We start from the raw sequence: 14,985 nt of genomic DNA, 5'->3' as shown, positions 1-14,985 counted from the left end.
GAGCAACCCGATAAACACACAATCAAAGTATGTCTATATGAAAAGCATAAAAAAGGAACGATGCTTTAGCTTTAAGGGGCTCGAGGCAAAAGCCTCGTTTTATTCACCTCCTTCCTCTCTTACCATTTGCATCTTCTCTTTCTTTTCTCATTTCTCAAAAATCACCATTTGCAACTCAACCTCCTTCATGCCTCTCCATTTTTCCCTCTCTAAAAACCCCAGACAATTGTTATGACCCACTGCCATGATCATCATCTCTTTTCATATTAAACTTCAGTCTTCTACATTGACGGGATAAAAGCTCCCCTTCCTTAATCAATCAATGGACAATCTGGAGAAAAGGGGACGAGAAATTAACCCATCAATCATGCTGAATGCTTTCCTGAAGTCGCCCGAATTTGACTTCAAAGAATCCTTGGAACTAACTTCATTGCCATGGCATATTCCGGCAGTCTAAGCTTGCTAGGGCTCTTGAACGACACCAAAGCCATGAAGAGAAAGCGAGGGGAAGTGAAGGGGTGAACGACACCAAAGCTTGCTCTCAGGTTAGATTTTGTGCGTCTTTTCTTTAAGCAACCAGACCTTTGGATCTTAGGTGCTTAAGTTCATGTTGTACTTTACGTACTCAACCTCTGAATAACTGGCTTACTATCACAGTTTCCCTCATTTTTTTTGTTTCTATAGAATGGAAATGGTTATTTGGGTTGCCATGGATTAAATTTAAAATTAATAAATGTTCTGACTTCTGATATGGGCAGGGCTTGCTTGAGGGCCATTGTAATTGATTTTTAGATATTTTCTGTTATCTAGAATGCTTAAACATTTATTACTTGCTTCTAGGAATCTAACTATTGCTTGCTTTTACCCTTGTATCATCTGTTTTTTACCTTAGTTTGCTGCTATTGGCTATTCGCACATTATGGGGCCTTTGCGACATTTTCGTCTTTATGGAATCATCCAGTTTTATGAAATGAGTGGATAGAGTAACTGGAGGATGTTATTCATGTTTGCTTCCATTTTTTTCCCTGACTTCAAATATGCTAAATTGATTTATCCATTACATGACATTGGATCTAGGATTGGTTGCATAATTTCACCAATCTTATTAAATTTCTGAAATCTAAACATGATATGCAAGCCTACAAGATATTTGCGAACAGATGGACTAAAATTGCAAGATTGTTTTTAGGCAAGTATTGATGCAAGGTGATCAGATCTACTTTTTCAGTATTTCAATAATTCTGAGCAGTTTAGACTTAGTCATAAAAGGTATTCATTGGTGTGGCCTAATTTTCGTCTGTACAAATAGGATTGATAATGCTGTGAAGAGTCGATTCTCTACCATGTAAGAAGAAAGCAAAACATAAACCAGCAGCTAATAGCACAACCTTCATAAATCCATTTGAATAACAAAAAGAGCTCTCTCTCCAAGTCGTATCAATACAGATGGGTATCCAGGAAATTGCAGGACCCCTTAAAAAGATGAGGTATTTCTGGTGCAATAAGCTTCACATTTTTAGATTAACATCACGATCAAATTTAGGTACCAATAGTTTGTTATTGTAATTCAGTGCTTGAACCATGAAGCAAATTTGTTAAGCGTCTTCCTGTTTCTCCTGAAGTGCCATTGGTGGTATATGCGTATGTAGTTGTGTTTTCACTTGTTGCTTTGCTATTAGAGTCCTATATTTGCTGTTCGGTTGACAATGCAAACATGAACTATTTGGAAGTTTTGCAGTCTACCTTTCATCAAATTTATTGTTTAAATTTGAGGGATTCCGGCTGAAAAGATTTGCATTGTGTTATAAGGCTGTAAATATTAGCCAATATACAGTGTAATAGAAAATTACTTATGTTTGATCTTGTGTTGCTACAAAGGGTGAGCGCTACCTATTAGTTTTGGATATAGATTTTAATCCATTATTGTAAATATTAAAATTCTTAAATTAATTTTTTACTCCACGCGTGTTAAATTTTATTTAGCTATGTTATTTTCCCTGTTGCTATCTTTTTAATTGCATCTATTTTACTCAATAACTTTACAGAAAATCAAATCCATTAGGAATGTTGTGCTTCATGATGAGTCAAGCTAAGGATCCTTTGCAACGGTTTCCTTTTGGAATTAGTTTACTTGGAGAATTAGGGAAAACGAGTGTAGCGGGTGGAATGTGTCAGCAGTGGTCTCAGCAAATTAATACAGTCCGAATTTGGGAATTGATGAAAGTGAACTTTGATGGAGCTGTACTTATTAACTTGGTGGCACATGGGATTGATGTGATTGTTAAGGCAAGCTTATAGTTGGTTATGGCGAAAAGGTTTGAAGGTAAATCCTGCCTAGAGCTGGTGAAAATGGAGGCAACTACGGCAACAGTGGAGTTGTGTGCAGTACCAATGGCTCAATTGTGTTAATGGAGAATGATCCATTGAACGTTACAGGGCAATTTAATTCCAGATCCAATGGCTCAATTGTGTTATGTAGAATGATCCATTGAACGTTACAGGGCAAGTTAATTCAGATGGGAATGATTTGTCACTCTTGCTACATTTGATACACATGTATTTAGATTAGCTTCTTGGTTTTTTTTTTTAACTTTCTCAGAGTTGAGCGAGGGTAAAAAACAATTGTAACGGAGCGCATGAGTTTTGCTCAATTTCCAAAGATTGTGGCCAACTTGCAAGTAGGATAGACTGATCAGCTTGCCAGTGTAAAATTAGTTGTCATGTTAGCTACTATTTAAGTTAAGGATAAATGCTTTTCTTATCAAGATAGAATCTTAAAGTGTTTGGATACAAAACTTATCCCAAATAATATTTCGTTTGTATCATAAACACATTTTTCAATCCACCTTTTTATATTCTCAACCACCTTTTTATCTCACATACATCATATCACAAAAAGTGCTACAGTAATTATTCCAAATAATATTTCAAATAATACTCTATCCAAACATTCTTGTTAGTCGTTTACCTATACCACCATTTAGAATTATTTGCTTTAGACAAGTTTCATTCTTGTTAATCGTTTACCTATACCACCATTTACCCATTTGTTGGCTTCGAGGTTGCATCCATCTTTTGCTAAGATGCTTTATTATAGTACCGCTTCATTCTTTCCTAACGCCTAAAACATGTATGCAATTTATTTTCAACTACTGAATTATACTACTAAAAAGTATTCTCCTTAAGAAATTAACAACTAATTAAGCACAATTTTTATCATTGTTAACTTTTACTGGGCATATTCAAAAATATTTTTCCACCGTGCGCAAGCACGATCATATTTTGCTAGTTGGATAGAAAGTGTCAAAACCATTTCAGAAACTTTTTAACTTCTGAGAAGGATTGGCGGATGGAACCACCTTCACAACTGCGGATCTGGTCATGGGTCCACTATGCCAAAAGAGCCTCAGAGTCTCGGACGGATCACTCTTGCTTAGAACCAAATTTGCTTCGCAAATTGTGACCACAGAATAGAAAACTCCTTGGACTCAATCCGTTGCTAGAATTCAGCTCACCAAGCCTAGAATCATAGCCGGATCTGGATCCACAGACGGATCGTCAAGGATCCACTCACGGATCTTGTGTCTAGTTTTGTCCAAAGGTTCTGAGTTTCTTTGCTCCAACAACCCATATTTCTATTTCATTTTACAAACCATTCCAACAATACATATGTTCTTGTGTGGTTAAAATTACAAAACTCAGACTCATTTAACGCGGTCATTCATGGTGGATGCATCTGACAGATGCATTTTACCCTTTTTTTTTTTGTGTTTTTAGGCTAATCTGACTAACTATTAACCTTGTCCCTGACTTTCAATGAGCAGAGCTTTAGAGAGAAAGCAAGGATTACACACACCTTCTGAAAAATCTTTTATTATGATCCAAGACATGCAATCTCGGTGCATTAAAAATTCTTAGCGAAACAAGTTAGATCCTAAAATTACATGTTTAGAAACTAAATTTAAACATGTAGATATTAACATATGTATACAAGCACTGTTCATCTGTTTCACCTGCTGCAACTTTGTAAAATTCTGCTGTGTTTCAACAAAGTTCAAATAAAGAAATTTTGGCCTTGGATTGTTTCTTAGAAGAAAGCCATCGTCAGGAAATGCATGTGATTTCTGATCTGTGGAATTGGCTCAATTACTGCAAGTGTACTAGTGACTACATTCAATTTGATCATGGTAGTGAGGTTTTCATGTTTCCTCAATCTTGCACGTTTTTAGAATCGCTAACTGATTATCAAACAATTAGCAAAAACTTGTGGGATGATTTCAAGTGCAAAAGGCTAGCAGGATGATTTCTTTAGGCCCTTGAACGTGTCTAGCATCTAAGACGGAAATTGATTCCTCAAAAGAAAAAATATTTAATCTCTTTAAAGTGGAAAATACTACTTGATGATGTTATTTGTTTGGTGAGGGTTGAGGAGTAATTACTTGTTCTGGTTATGGTGGTTATGTTATGCAAATATGCTTTATTATGATGTCGAAGGCTAATTTTTACAATCTATATAACAATTTCTATCAAATACATTAGTCCTGTACCATAGACAAATTATTATGATAGGGTACCATAATTAATGGAACAGGTATGATCAAGACAATGGAGAACCCCACTAAATTTACCCAGTTGACAATAGATTCGCTCAAAGTTCTATATAACTTTAACCAAATTTCTTCACAGATTCAAGAGAAAGAAGGATTGTGACAAATGAAACATGAAGGAAGCCACTTGTGAAACAGGAAGATAACACCATTGACATTATTTATTAAGCCATTGCAGTGGTGACCAGAAATAAGAACTGATACCAGTAGGCTTAGATACATTCTCCCTTGCTAAAAGCATCCTAAAGGCCCAACCCAAACCACCATCCATCTTCTTCACAAAACCTTAACATTTTCCCAGCTTTGAATTCACTCTTTTTATTTATTTATTTTTATTTTTATGTCCTTTTTGTTTCGTTGCCTGCGGTACCTCAAAGTACTTGTAAGGCCACTGCTACGTCTTTAGCTTGGCATTGAAATGACCCAATATTCATTTTAAAATAAATAACGAGCTAATATACTAACTCCATCATTGTATGATTCTTTTGCCATTTTATATCCATGATTCTTCAATGGCCCTTTTTTATCTCATAGACTAATTATTCAAATGTGGCATAATGCTTCCTCAACTCAAAAAAATAGAAAAGAAAAAAAATGGTTTCTTGAAGGCTTCCCACGCACCAAGTATAGTATTCAACATTTGACTTGTTTGTTTGATTTATTAGTCTACAAAAAATCAAATAAATTGTTCCTCACATATTGATTTTGTATTTTTTACATCCCTTACATATAAAATAATCGTTTTTTATCCCTCATGTATGAAATGATAACTTTTCATTCCTCACAAATGAAAAATTTTTAGTCTCTCGACTTATTTTTACTCATATTCTTGTGAAGAAAAAAATCATGTGTGAATCATGCCTCACAAACTTCAAGGGCCAAATAGGCAGACCGTAAGAATAAATGGAACAATATCTCTCATATTTCTTTCTTCATCATCATATTCTTCTAACCAAGAATATTGTAGTAGCCATGGTTACCTCCATCTATCGTATTAGCAATGTTACTATCGACTGCCACAACTTTCAATCATAATATTTCACCAAAAATTGGTTTCCCGCTTAGTTTTTTTGTGTAAAATCTATTTTATATTAGTTTTTGATCTAAAAGTAAATGAATATGAATAAAAAACACCGGTGGGTAGAATTTGATTTCAATATTAGTTTTTTTTTTCTATACTCATATAGCTAATAGTAGAAGCGGCAATTTGGATTGAAATCCATTTATCCATCCATATAATCCATAATTAAATGGATAATGGATTATCCATTTATAGTATTGGTTTTAAATGGTTGACCAAAGTAAAACCATTAAATTACATGGATTTATATGGATTATCCACAAAAATCATATATATCCATTTACTTAAAAACCAAATAAAAGAGAGGGAAAGGAAATGACTAAAAAGGGAGCCATCCTAAAATTGCAGTTGGGGTGTGAAAAAGCCGTCCCCGTGAATAGTAACCTGGCACCACAGAATTTGCGGTTCAGCCTCCCCACTTCCTTTCTTCATTTCCTTCCGTTTCCTTCCCTTCTTTTTTCTCTACATTTTTATATTACAAGCTCGCAATATCTATTTGGGGTCGGGATTCATTAAACAAGACTAATTTGTTTAGCAATTCATGAAGGTGTTGTGACTAGCACTCTGCTTATTATGTTTATGAAGCGCTTGATGAAATTCCGCTGAGAACGTTGAAGAAGAAGAAGAAGAGAGAGCCAGAATGCCAGATTCACCGTTTGCCAGATTACTCAGGACAAAGGGAACATGCCCTGCTTGGTACACCCATGCACCTGATTACTAGATGTTGAGCTCAAAAGTCATCCGTGGCTTTAGTAGTAGACATTGCAAGTGTTGTGTGAGTACGAATAAAAGCCAGTGTTGGTATTTTTGTAGATACCCTACATACGGTCTATGCAGGACTTCTATTGTTTGGGCTAGTTTGCAATATATGGCTACTCTGTAATATGTAATATATATATACATATATATATAATAATAATAATAATTTCAGATAGTTTTTTAGTGAAATGAAGGTTCATTTTGCTTGAATTTACATCCGTGGTATTTTGTGGCTTGAATTTACAAGAAATGGTAATACAAAAAAAAAGTAACAAAAATATTTAAATGGATTATAAATGGATAATTGGTTTTTATTTAATCCATTTAGATCCATCCATTTAGATCCATTTATTAAATGGATCTAAATGGATTGGATAAATTTCATCCACCATCCATTAAGTCAAAACCAATTATGAATCATTTATCCATATTGCCACCTCTAGCTAATAGAAAAAAACTAGTGCTTTTTTTTTTCTCGATATTAGTTGTGGAAAACTCTACCCGCTAGTGTATTTTTCTATTTTTTTACCCAAATTTATCATTTTGAATTTCGGTGAAATTTGTGACTGAAGTGGTGGCGATCCATTGCCAACACAGTGGCTAGAGGCAACCATGGCTACTATCAAATTTTTTGTCAAAAAATAAGACAAAGAAGAAAGAAATGTGAGGGACATTTTTCCTTTTTTCATTGTGTTTTTTATTTTGTCTCTACAGTTTGTGAGACATGAAATACATGTGATTTTTTCTTTTTCAGTAAGAATACAAATAGAAATGAGCCCAAGGACTAGAAATGTGCATTTTTATTTTTAAAGGACCAAAAATTATCATTTTATATGTGAGAGACATAGAGGTACAAAGCTAATATGTGAGGGATGAAAATTCATTATTTTATACGAAAGGGACGTAAAAGGTACAAAACTAATATGTGAGGGACTATTGGTTTGATTTTCCCTTAATCTAAAATAGGTTTTTAAAATTCTCTTTTGTTGTTGTTATTTTAGGTGTGTATAGTACATTGCTTGGTAAAAGTGTTAATTGGCTATCTTGCTTATGGTGCTTTGTGGACTACTGAACTTCTTTGTATAAACTACCTTTTCCCATGCAAAATTTCTATGCAAATGTTTCTTTTTTTTAAGCTTATGTAAAAATTATAATGTACACTAATTTTATGACCATTTATACTAATGATTGCAAAGGGACTAGACTCCTCTCTATCACACTTCCCGCCAATAAAAGATTAGGATTACTTTTGTCTAACTATGTTTCTTAATCTTAATTGTGGGATGTTAACTGACATCATCCTATTAATGTTATTTGCTAAGGAAAGTTCCAATTAGTTGCATTTATCAGGATTGCAACTAATATATCTTTTCTTCACTCTTAAAAAGGTAAAAGAAACGAAAATAGCATAAGCTGTAGTCATATATAAAAAATCTTACACATCCCATAAACAAAAAAGAAATTTGATTTTTGATTAATTTTGGTGCTCATTCTTTCTCTTTTCTTTTTTTTTTTAAATCAACAAGCCAAGTAAACCTAGCTTTTGTAACATGGAACCATACAAAAATTCAATTTTCATGTTGATTTTGATTATGAATCTTAATAATCTTTATTGTCTTTAAATTTTTGTCCATCCTTGAATCCCAAAATTCGAGCTTCAACATTTAAATTTTGTATCTCCTAGTTGTCATCGTAATTGCTATTCAGCAGTAGTTTTCACTTGGACTATAGTAACAAGTAGAAAAGACATTCATCAAATCATAAAAGGGCCCCAAAAAAAATGAAATTGATGAACTAAAAATTAGTTGGTTTATGGGATGCATAAAATTTTCATAAGTATCTATTTCTCTTATTTTCAATTCTTCCTTTTTTTTAAGTCAGGAAAAGATATAAACTAGCTGAATTTTCACTGTTCTTTAAATTCATTTTATTTTTATTTGTTGGAACTTTGTAAACTAGATGAATATGCTTTTTCAATTGTTGCTATACTTCCAATGAAAGCAAAAAGCTAGACAGCAGGTTGAATAAGATAAGACTGCAGCAATTAGTAGACAATTTAAATGGTAAAACTATAATTTCTGGATTCAATAAATATTTTTTGGATTCACAATAAAAAAATGAAACTTTTATTTTTTAAAAAATATTTTGTAATATAATCTAGGATTTTCCTCATTTATTAAATTTGAGAAAAAAGAAAGCCAAAAGGATGAGCAATTCATATTAAATAACGAAAATTTTCTTTTTTTATAAGCTGAATAAGATTTTTCATAAATACCTTTTTTTCTTTTTTTTATTCTTTTACTTTTTTCCAAAGTAAAAAAAAAAAATCAATTCTAATCTTTAAAAAAAAAAAATCCTTGACAGATGCAATCAATTTTTTGAATAAAAAAGTTATGAACTTTCTTCATTATGGAATCAGATTATAAGTAAGAAGGTTGAGTACTATTCTTAATAGATAATTCGAATTGGATAGATGTCAAATATAATGTTTGATAATTATTTATAGTTTAGAATATGGTTAGCTAGAGGTAATCCCAACCATTTATAAATACGTAATACATGTTTCACTAATTTAAGAATGCATTGAGGAAAATTGGAGGGAAGAGGGTAACGGAGAGGAGCCTATTATCGGATTGGGCTCCTTTCCATTATACTCTCTCCATTTTCTATCAATAGAGTGTTAGATGATTGTATGTGATTTTTTCCTTAAATAAATAAATCACATACAACCTTTGGGTATATGAAAGCTTCTTAACTTTCCAACTTGAGATCCATTTCTACCAATCTATATTAATTGACCTAGAAAATTTCATTTGTTCAATTCTCATACACAAATAGTCAAAAAATTGATAAACTGATTTTAGTTATACTTATTATCTAAGTGACTCATTTATTTCTCATATTATGTCAATTTTTCCTATGTAATTTTTTATATATTTTATCATTTGCCACGCTTTATAATAGAATAAACCGAGAAGAGAATAATAATTGGAAAAAAGGAAGAAATTGTGGTTTATTCACCCAAATTTATCACCAAAAAAAGAGAACAAAATGTAAATATTTTTATTTCCTTTTTTTGTAGAAAAATGCAAATTTGTTAAAAACAACTATCAAATATTACGTGTGTCCTAATAAAGCATGTAAAACTATACTTCTAGAGAAAAAATGTATCTGAAACGATTGCAATAGCTTTTTATCTTAAAAAATGCATGAAATTGTTTGATAGGTTTTTGACTTAGTACACCTTTTACTTTGCGGGAAATTGATTGTCTCTTGATTGCATATTCCAAATTAAAAACGGAAGAAATTTACTTTTTCATGGGCTAATATATTAGTCGGTTAAATATGGAAATGTTAATTGAATGAAATTCAATTTGGTTATAGTAGTCTGTGGAATGTAGGCTCAATTAATGCAAGTGTGCTAGCGACTGCATTCAATTTGGTTATAGTAGTAAGGTTTTCATGTCTTCTCAATCTTGCATGTTTTAAGAATTTTTAACTGATTATGAAAGAATTAGCAAAAACTTGTGGGATGATTTCATAAGCAAAAAGCTAACAGGATGATTTCTTTAGGTTCCTGAACTTGTCTACTGTCTAGGATGGAATTGGATTTGTTAAATCCACCCAATCTTCTATGCAACTTTAATCAAATTTCAAGACAGATTGATAGGTTGCATTTTATCTATTTATTTTATTATTAAGTTTCCCTATTATTTGACCTGATGTGGATTAATTGTTAGATTCTACTCATTTTTGATATTTCACATTTATTTCAGGGAGTAGAACGAAAATATGATAACAAATACCAATTTGATAGAAAAAGAGTCCAAGTAATAGAGCTTAACCCAGGGTATTTTTGGAACAACAAAACGTGAGCCTCGTTGGGCAAATTGGGCCGAAGTCTTCTTTTCGGCAGTGAGCCGCCGCACATCAGGAGGGAAGTAGGAGATAAAAACCAGAAATTGCAGAGGATTAGGGGGTTTGATTCTGAGTCTTTCGTCTGTAGCTTAGGATGAATTGTTGACCTTTCCAAGAGGATTTCTTTTTGCCTCTCTTACGCATGGCAGCATTTTAGCATTCCTAGCCTTTGACTTTTCTCCTTAGCTTTTGGTAATAATTCTCCACGGATGTCAGGAGAAAGAATTGGGGGAAAAGCTTAACTTTTCGTCCTCTTGGCTTGTAGCAGTTTCTTTTTCTTCCTTCGCATGGGCAGACAAGTGAAGACATTAAATCATCCGCTGCAACTTCATTTTTCATTATTTCTTCTATTGAATTGAATTTGTCCATTGCCCAACTGATGGCCGCAGCTCTCTTTCCAATTTTGTATGGGTTTAGTTCATCAATTATGAGCTAATTTTTCAATTCTAGTCAAGGAGCAACGAAGGCTCTGACTCGCCTAAAAATTGTGAGATCGTTTTAATTCAATCTTTTCCTTTTATTTATTGGTATCCGCATATTTCCTGATTGCTATGTTTATGGTTGTTTAATTCATTGATTGTCTTGGATCCGGATAATTAATTGATTTGGTAACCTATTGTCAATTAGGGCATTAAATCCGTAATTGTTTAATTGTCCTGAAATAGTGACGACTGGCATGATTTGATTTGTGTCAGGGGGATACGCTGGCTAATCTGAAATAACTCTGGTAGTGCGTTATTTGGCTAGAATAGGGCTCCTCTAATACGTAAGGTAATTGGAAAATTAAATCTTACGGGCGTACCTAGGATTATTTCTTAATTAGAGCAGTGATTAACGGGCGTACCTTGATCACCGACACAATAAGGAGGGGTTGACTGTCATCGCTTGCTTGGCAGTTATAACTTATTTATCAGTAAATAATTGGAATTGGCTTGCATCAATGATCAATTAGGTGAACCATTGCTGGAGTTACTTCTTGGCTAGCTCATTAATTAATATTATCTTGGTTTTAGTGAATTGCCATTTGATTTTTAGTTGCCTACTTGATTTTATTCTTAATTGTTTTCTTGTTTTATTTGATTCAGGCCTTTAATTAGTGTTACTCCGAGTTCAGTGAATTATTGTTTAATTTCCAGTCAGTTATTTATTTTTATTTCCATTTTCTTATTTGAATTTATTTGCTTGTTATCATTCCTACAAAATCACCCCATGTGTTACTCTGAATTTCTTAAGAAACAAGTATACCCAATCCCTGTGGATACGACCCTACTTACCACTGTCTACAGAAATTATTTTTAGTTTGAACAGGTTTTATTATTGCACAGGCTTCGACAACCTGTCAATTTTTGGTGCCGCTGCCGGGGACTGGCGTTATTATTTGTTTCTTTTTACATTCATTTTTTTGTCCTAATTTTCTGATTTTCTTCTAGTGTATGCCTCGATCTTCTCGTACAGGTGATTTGATTTTTGACCCTGAGGTAGAGAAGACCGCGCGTAGAACGAGAAAGGAAACCAGACAGCTCAGAGAGGAGCACTCCAGTGCTGCATCTCAGAGACCTGAGCCAGGAGTTGACCCAACAGATTCGTTTGGTGACACTTCGAGTGACTCGGAGCAAGAAGAAATCCCCATGGCTAATGCACGAACATTAAGGGAGTTGGCTGCACCTGATTTAAATCAGCAGCCTTTATGCATTACTTTCCCGAGTTTGAGTGAAAACACTTCATTTGAATTGAAATCAGGTCTAATTCAACTTTTACCCTCTTTTCATGGTTTACCAGGTGAAGAGCCGTATAAGCATCTGCTGGAGTTTGATGTCGTGTGCAATAGTATGAAGCCTCCGGGAGTTACAGAAGAGCAGATTAAAATGAGGGCATTCCTCTTCTCCTTGAAAGATTCTGCGAAGGATTGGCTGTACTACCTGTCACCAGGTAGCATCACCACGTGGGACCAATTGAAGAAAAAATTTTTGGATAAATATTTTCCTGCGTCCAGGGCTGCAAGTCTAAGGAAAGAAATTTGTGGGATCAAGCAGCATTCAGGGGAGTCACTCTATGAGTATTGGGAACGGTTCAAGAACTTGTTGCACAAGTGTCCCCAGCACCAGATAAGTGAGCAGTTGCTCATTCAGTATTTTTATGAGGGGCTCCTCTTTAGAGACAGGAGCATCATTGATGCTGAAAGTGGGGGGGCACTGGTGAACAAAACCCCTCAGGAAGCACGGGAGTTAATAGAGGGGATGACAGAGAATTCACAACAATTCGGTACAAGAGAGGATGTCTCAATACGTAAGGTGAATGAGGTAGAGACACCCTCTATGCAGCAGCAGCTAACTGAGTTGACCGCGTTTGTTAGGCAACTGGCTGTGAGAAATGCATCACAAGCCAGGGTATGCGGGATTTGCCCTGGTATGGGTCATTCGACAGACATGTGTCCAATGATTCAAGAAGAAAATGTGGAGCAAGTGAACTTGGCTGGTTACGCGCCCGCGCCAAGGAATCAATATGACCCATATTCAAACACCTACAATCCTGGTTGGAGGGACCACCCCAACCTCAGTTATGGAGGGAACAGGCAGTCCAATTCCGTACCAAATAAGCAACCAGAGTACCAACAGCAATACCAACCCCGACCACCTCCGCCCCCAAGCTCTGGTCCATCTTTGGAGGAGATGATGAAACAGATGATGGCAACCATTACACAAAATCAGCAAAGGACAGAAGCAACCATTACGCAAAATCAGCAAAGGACGGACTCCGAAATGCAGGCAATAAGAAATCAGTTGAGTCAAATGGCCACAAAAATCAACCGTTTGGAGTCCCAAGTAAATGGAAGATTGCCATCCCAACCTGAACTGAACCTGAAGAACGTAAGCGCAATGACTTTAAGGAGCGGGAAGGAAATTCAGGGGTCTGAACCTATGATCCCTAAGAATAAGGATGAGGAAAAGATCGAAAATGAACTTGAGAGGGAGGACAGCAATGGTGCAGATCTAAAGGTACTTCCAAACCCAGTAATTACAGTTAAAACTAATCCCCCTCCATTTCCTTGCAGGTTGGAAAAATCGAATAAGCAGGACAAGGAGAAAGAGATCCTGGAGGTGTTTCGCAAGGTAGAGATCAATATCCCCGTACTAGACGCCATCAAGCAAGTGCCGAAGTATGCAAAATTTCTGAGGGACCTATGTGTCAATCGAAGGAGGCTGAGGGGAGATGAACGAGTTATTGTTGGGGAGAATGTGTCAGTAGTTCTCCAAAGAAAGCTACCACCAAAGTGTAGGGATCCAGGTAGGTTTACTGTCCCATGCAAGATAGGTAATACTCTGATTAGAAATACCTTGCTGGACTTAGGAGTATCGATCAATGTAATGCCAAAATCTATGTATGCCTCTCTGAATCTCGGTCCATTAAAAGAAACCGAGATAATAATTCAATTAGCTGACCGAACAAATGCATACCCTAATGGGTTGGTCGAGGATGTGCTGGTTAAAGTTAATGAATTGATATTCCCAGCTAACTTTTATGTACTTGACATGGATGATGATCATTCCCCTGACCCCTCACCTTTGCTACTAGGTAGACCCTTTTTGAGCACAACACAGATAAAAATTGACGTTAATAAGGGTACATTATCCATGGAATTTGATGGAGAATTAGTCCACTTTAATATTTTCGATACAATGGAACATCCTGTTAACTCTCACCCTGTGTTTGCTATTCATGCTATTAATCCCTCTGTGCAAGAATTTTCTGAGTTTGCTTGTAGGAATAAATTCAAACTTACTGAGAACAACTATAAGGGGATGAAAGCACTGTATGAAGTGAAAAGGAGTAGAAAATTAAGAAAGAAGGCTGCACTCAAAGGCTATTTGGATCCTGGAGGAAGGCCACCGATTTCCAGGAAAATTGAGTTACACCCAGATTGAAGAGTGGTGTTCAATGTCTAGCCAAAGACATAAAAAAAAAAAGGCGCTCATTGAGAGGCAACCCAATTGTTTCTTTTAGTTGTTTGTTTGATTTCGTGTGATAGTTTAAATATGTTTTTCTTGAATTTGACTGATTTTGGGTGTCAATTTTCGTTTGTGCTGATTTGTAGGTGTTCTTCGGTCATGACGCGCCCACGTGATGATGTGTGGAACGCTCACGGTCAGAATTGTCAGAAGGGGTTCCTGCCCGCATGACGCGCCCGCGTTATAACGTATAGAGAGCTCACGATCAGAATCGTCAGAAAGCTCTCTTGCTCTCATGACGTGCCCGCGTCATGATGCCCAGGAAGTTCACGGTCAGAGAGCTCTCTTGCTCTCATGGCGTGCCCGCGTCAAGTTCGCGGGAAAGGTAAGAAAAAAAAACATAAAAAAAATATATAAAAAAAAACAAAATTTTTTTTTTCTCTCTCTTAACCGTAGCTATTTCCTTTCTTAAAAAAAAAAAAAAAATTCTTTTTCTTTTCCTTCTTTTCTTTTCTTTCTTTTTCCTTTCCTTTCTTCTTCTTCTTTCTTTCTCTTTTTTTTTCCTTTCTCTTTTCTTTCTTTCTTCGCCGCTGCTCCCCTTCTCTCTGCGCACGCCGACCGAGAGCCGAGCCGCCACCCGCAAACGTCCTCCCACCAGCTCCACCTACGCCGC

General features: G+C 35.3%; 1 protein-coding gene across 1 annotated transcript; it reads left to right on the top strand.

Moving 5' to 3' along the window:
* Window positions 1-1,446: 1,446 nt before the first annotated feature.
* LOC113766504 lies at window positions 1,447-14,288 on the top strand. Its single transcript, XM_027310688.1, has 5 exons — window positions 1,447-1,487; window positions 2,046-2,286; window positions 6,249-6,384; window positions 12,145-12,277; window positions 12,359-14,288. Exons 1-5 carry the CDS (start codon window positions 1,447-1,449, stop codon window positions 14,286-14,288), a joined length of 2,481 nt encoding a protein of 826 aa, XP_027166489.1.
* Window positions 14,289-14,985: the final 697 nt, after the last annotated feature.

Source organism: Coffea eugenioides, chromosome 3, assembly GCF_003713205.1.
Source record: "Coffea eugenioides isolate CCC68of chromosome 3, Ceug_1.0, whole genome shotgun sequence".
Classification (NCBI taxonomy): domain Eukaryota; kingdom Viridiplantae; phylum Streptophyta; class Magnoliopsida; order Gentianales; family Rubiaceae; genus Coffea; species Coffea eugenioides.
The sequence above is the reverse complement of the archived record's forward strand: the minus strand, read 5'-3'. Positions and strand labels throughout refer to the sequence as shown.

Coding starts and splice junctions, on each gene's coding strand:
- LOC113766504 (XM_027310688.1), top strand. CDS start 1,447: ATGGGTATCCAGGAAATTGCAGGACCCCTTAAAAAGATGAG. Junction 1,488..2,045: donor GGACCCCTTAAAAAGATGAG/GTATTTCTGGTG, acceptor ATAACTTTACAG/AAAATCAAATCCATTAGGAA. Junction 6,385..12,144: donor AAGGGAACATGCCCTGCTTG/GTACACCCATGC, acceptor ATGGTTTACCAG/GTGAAGAGCCGTATAAGCAT.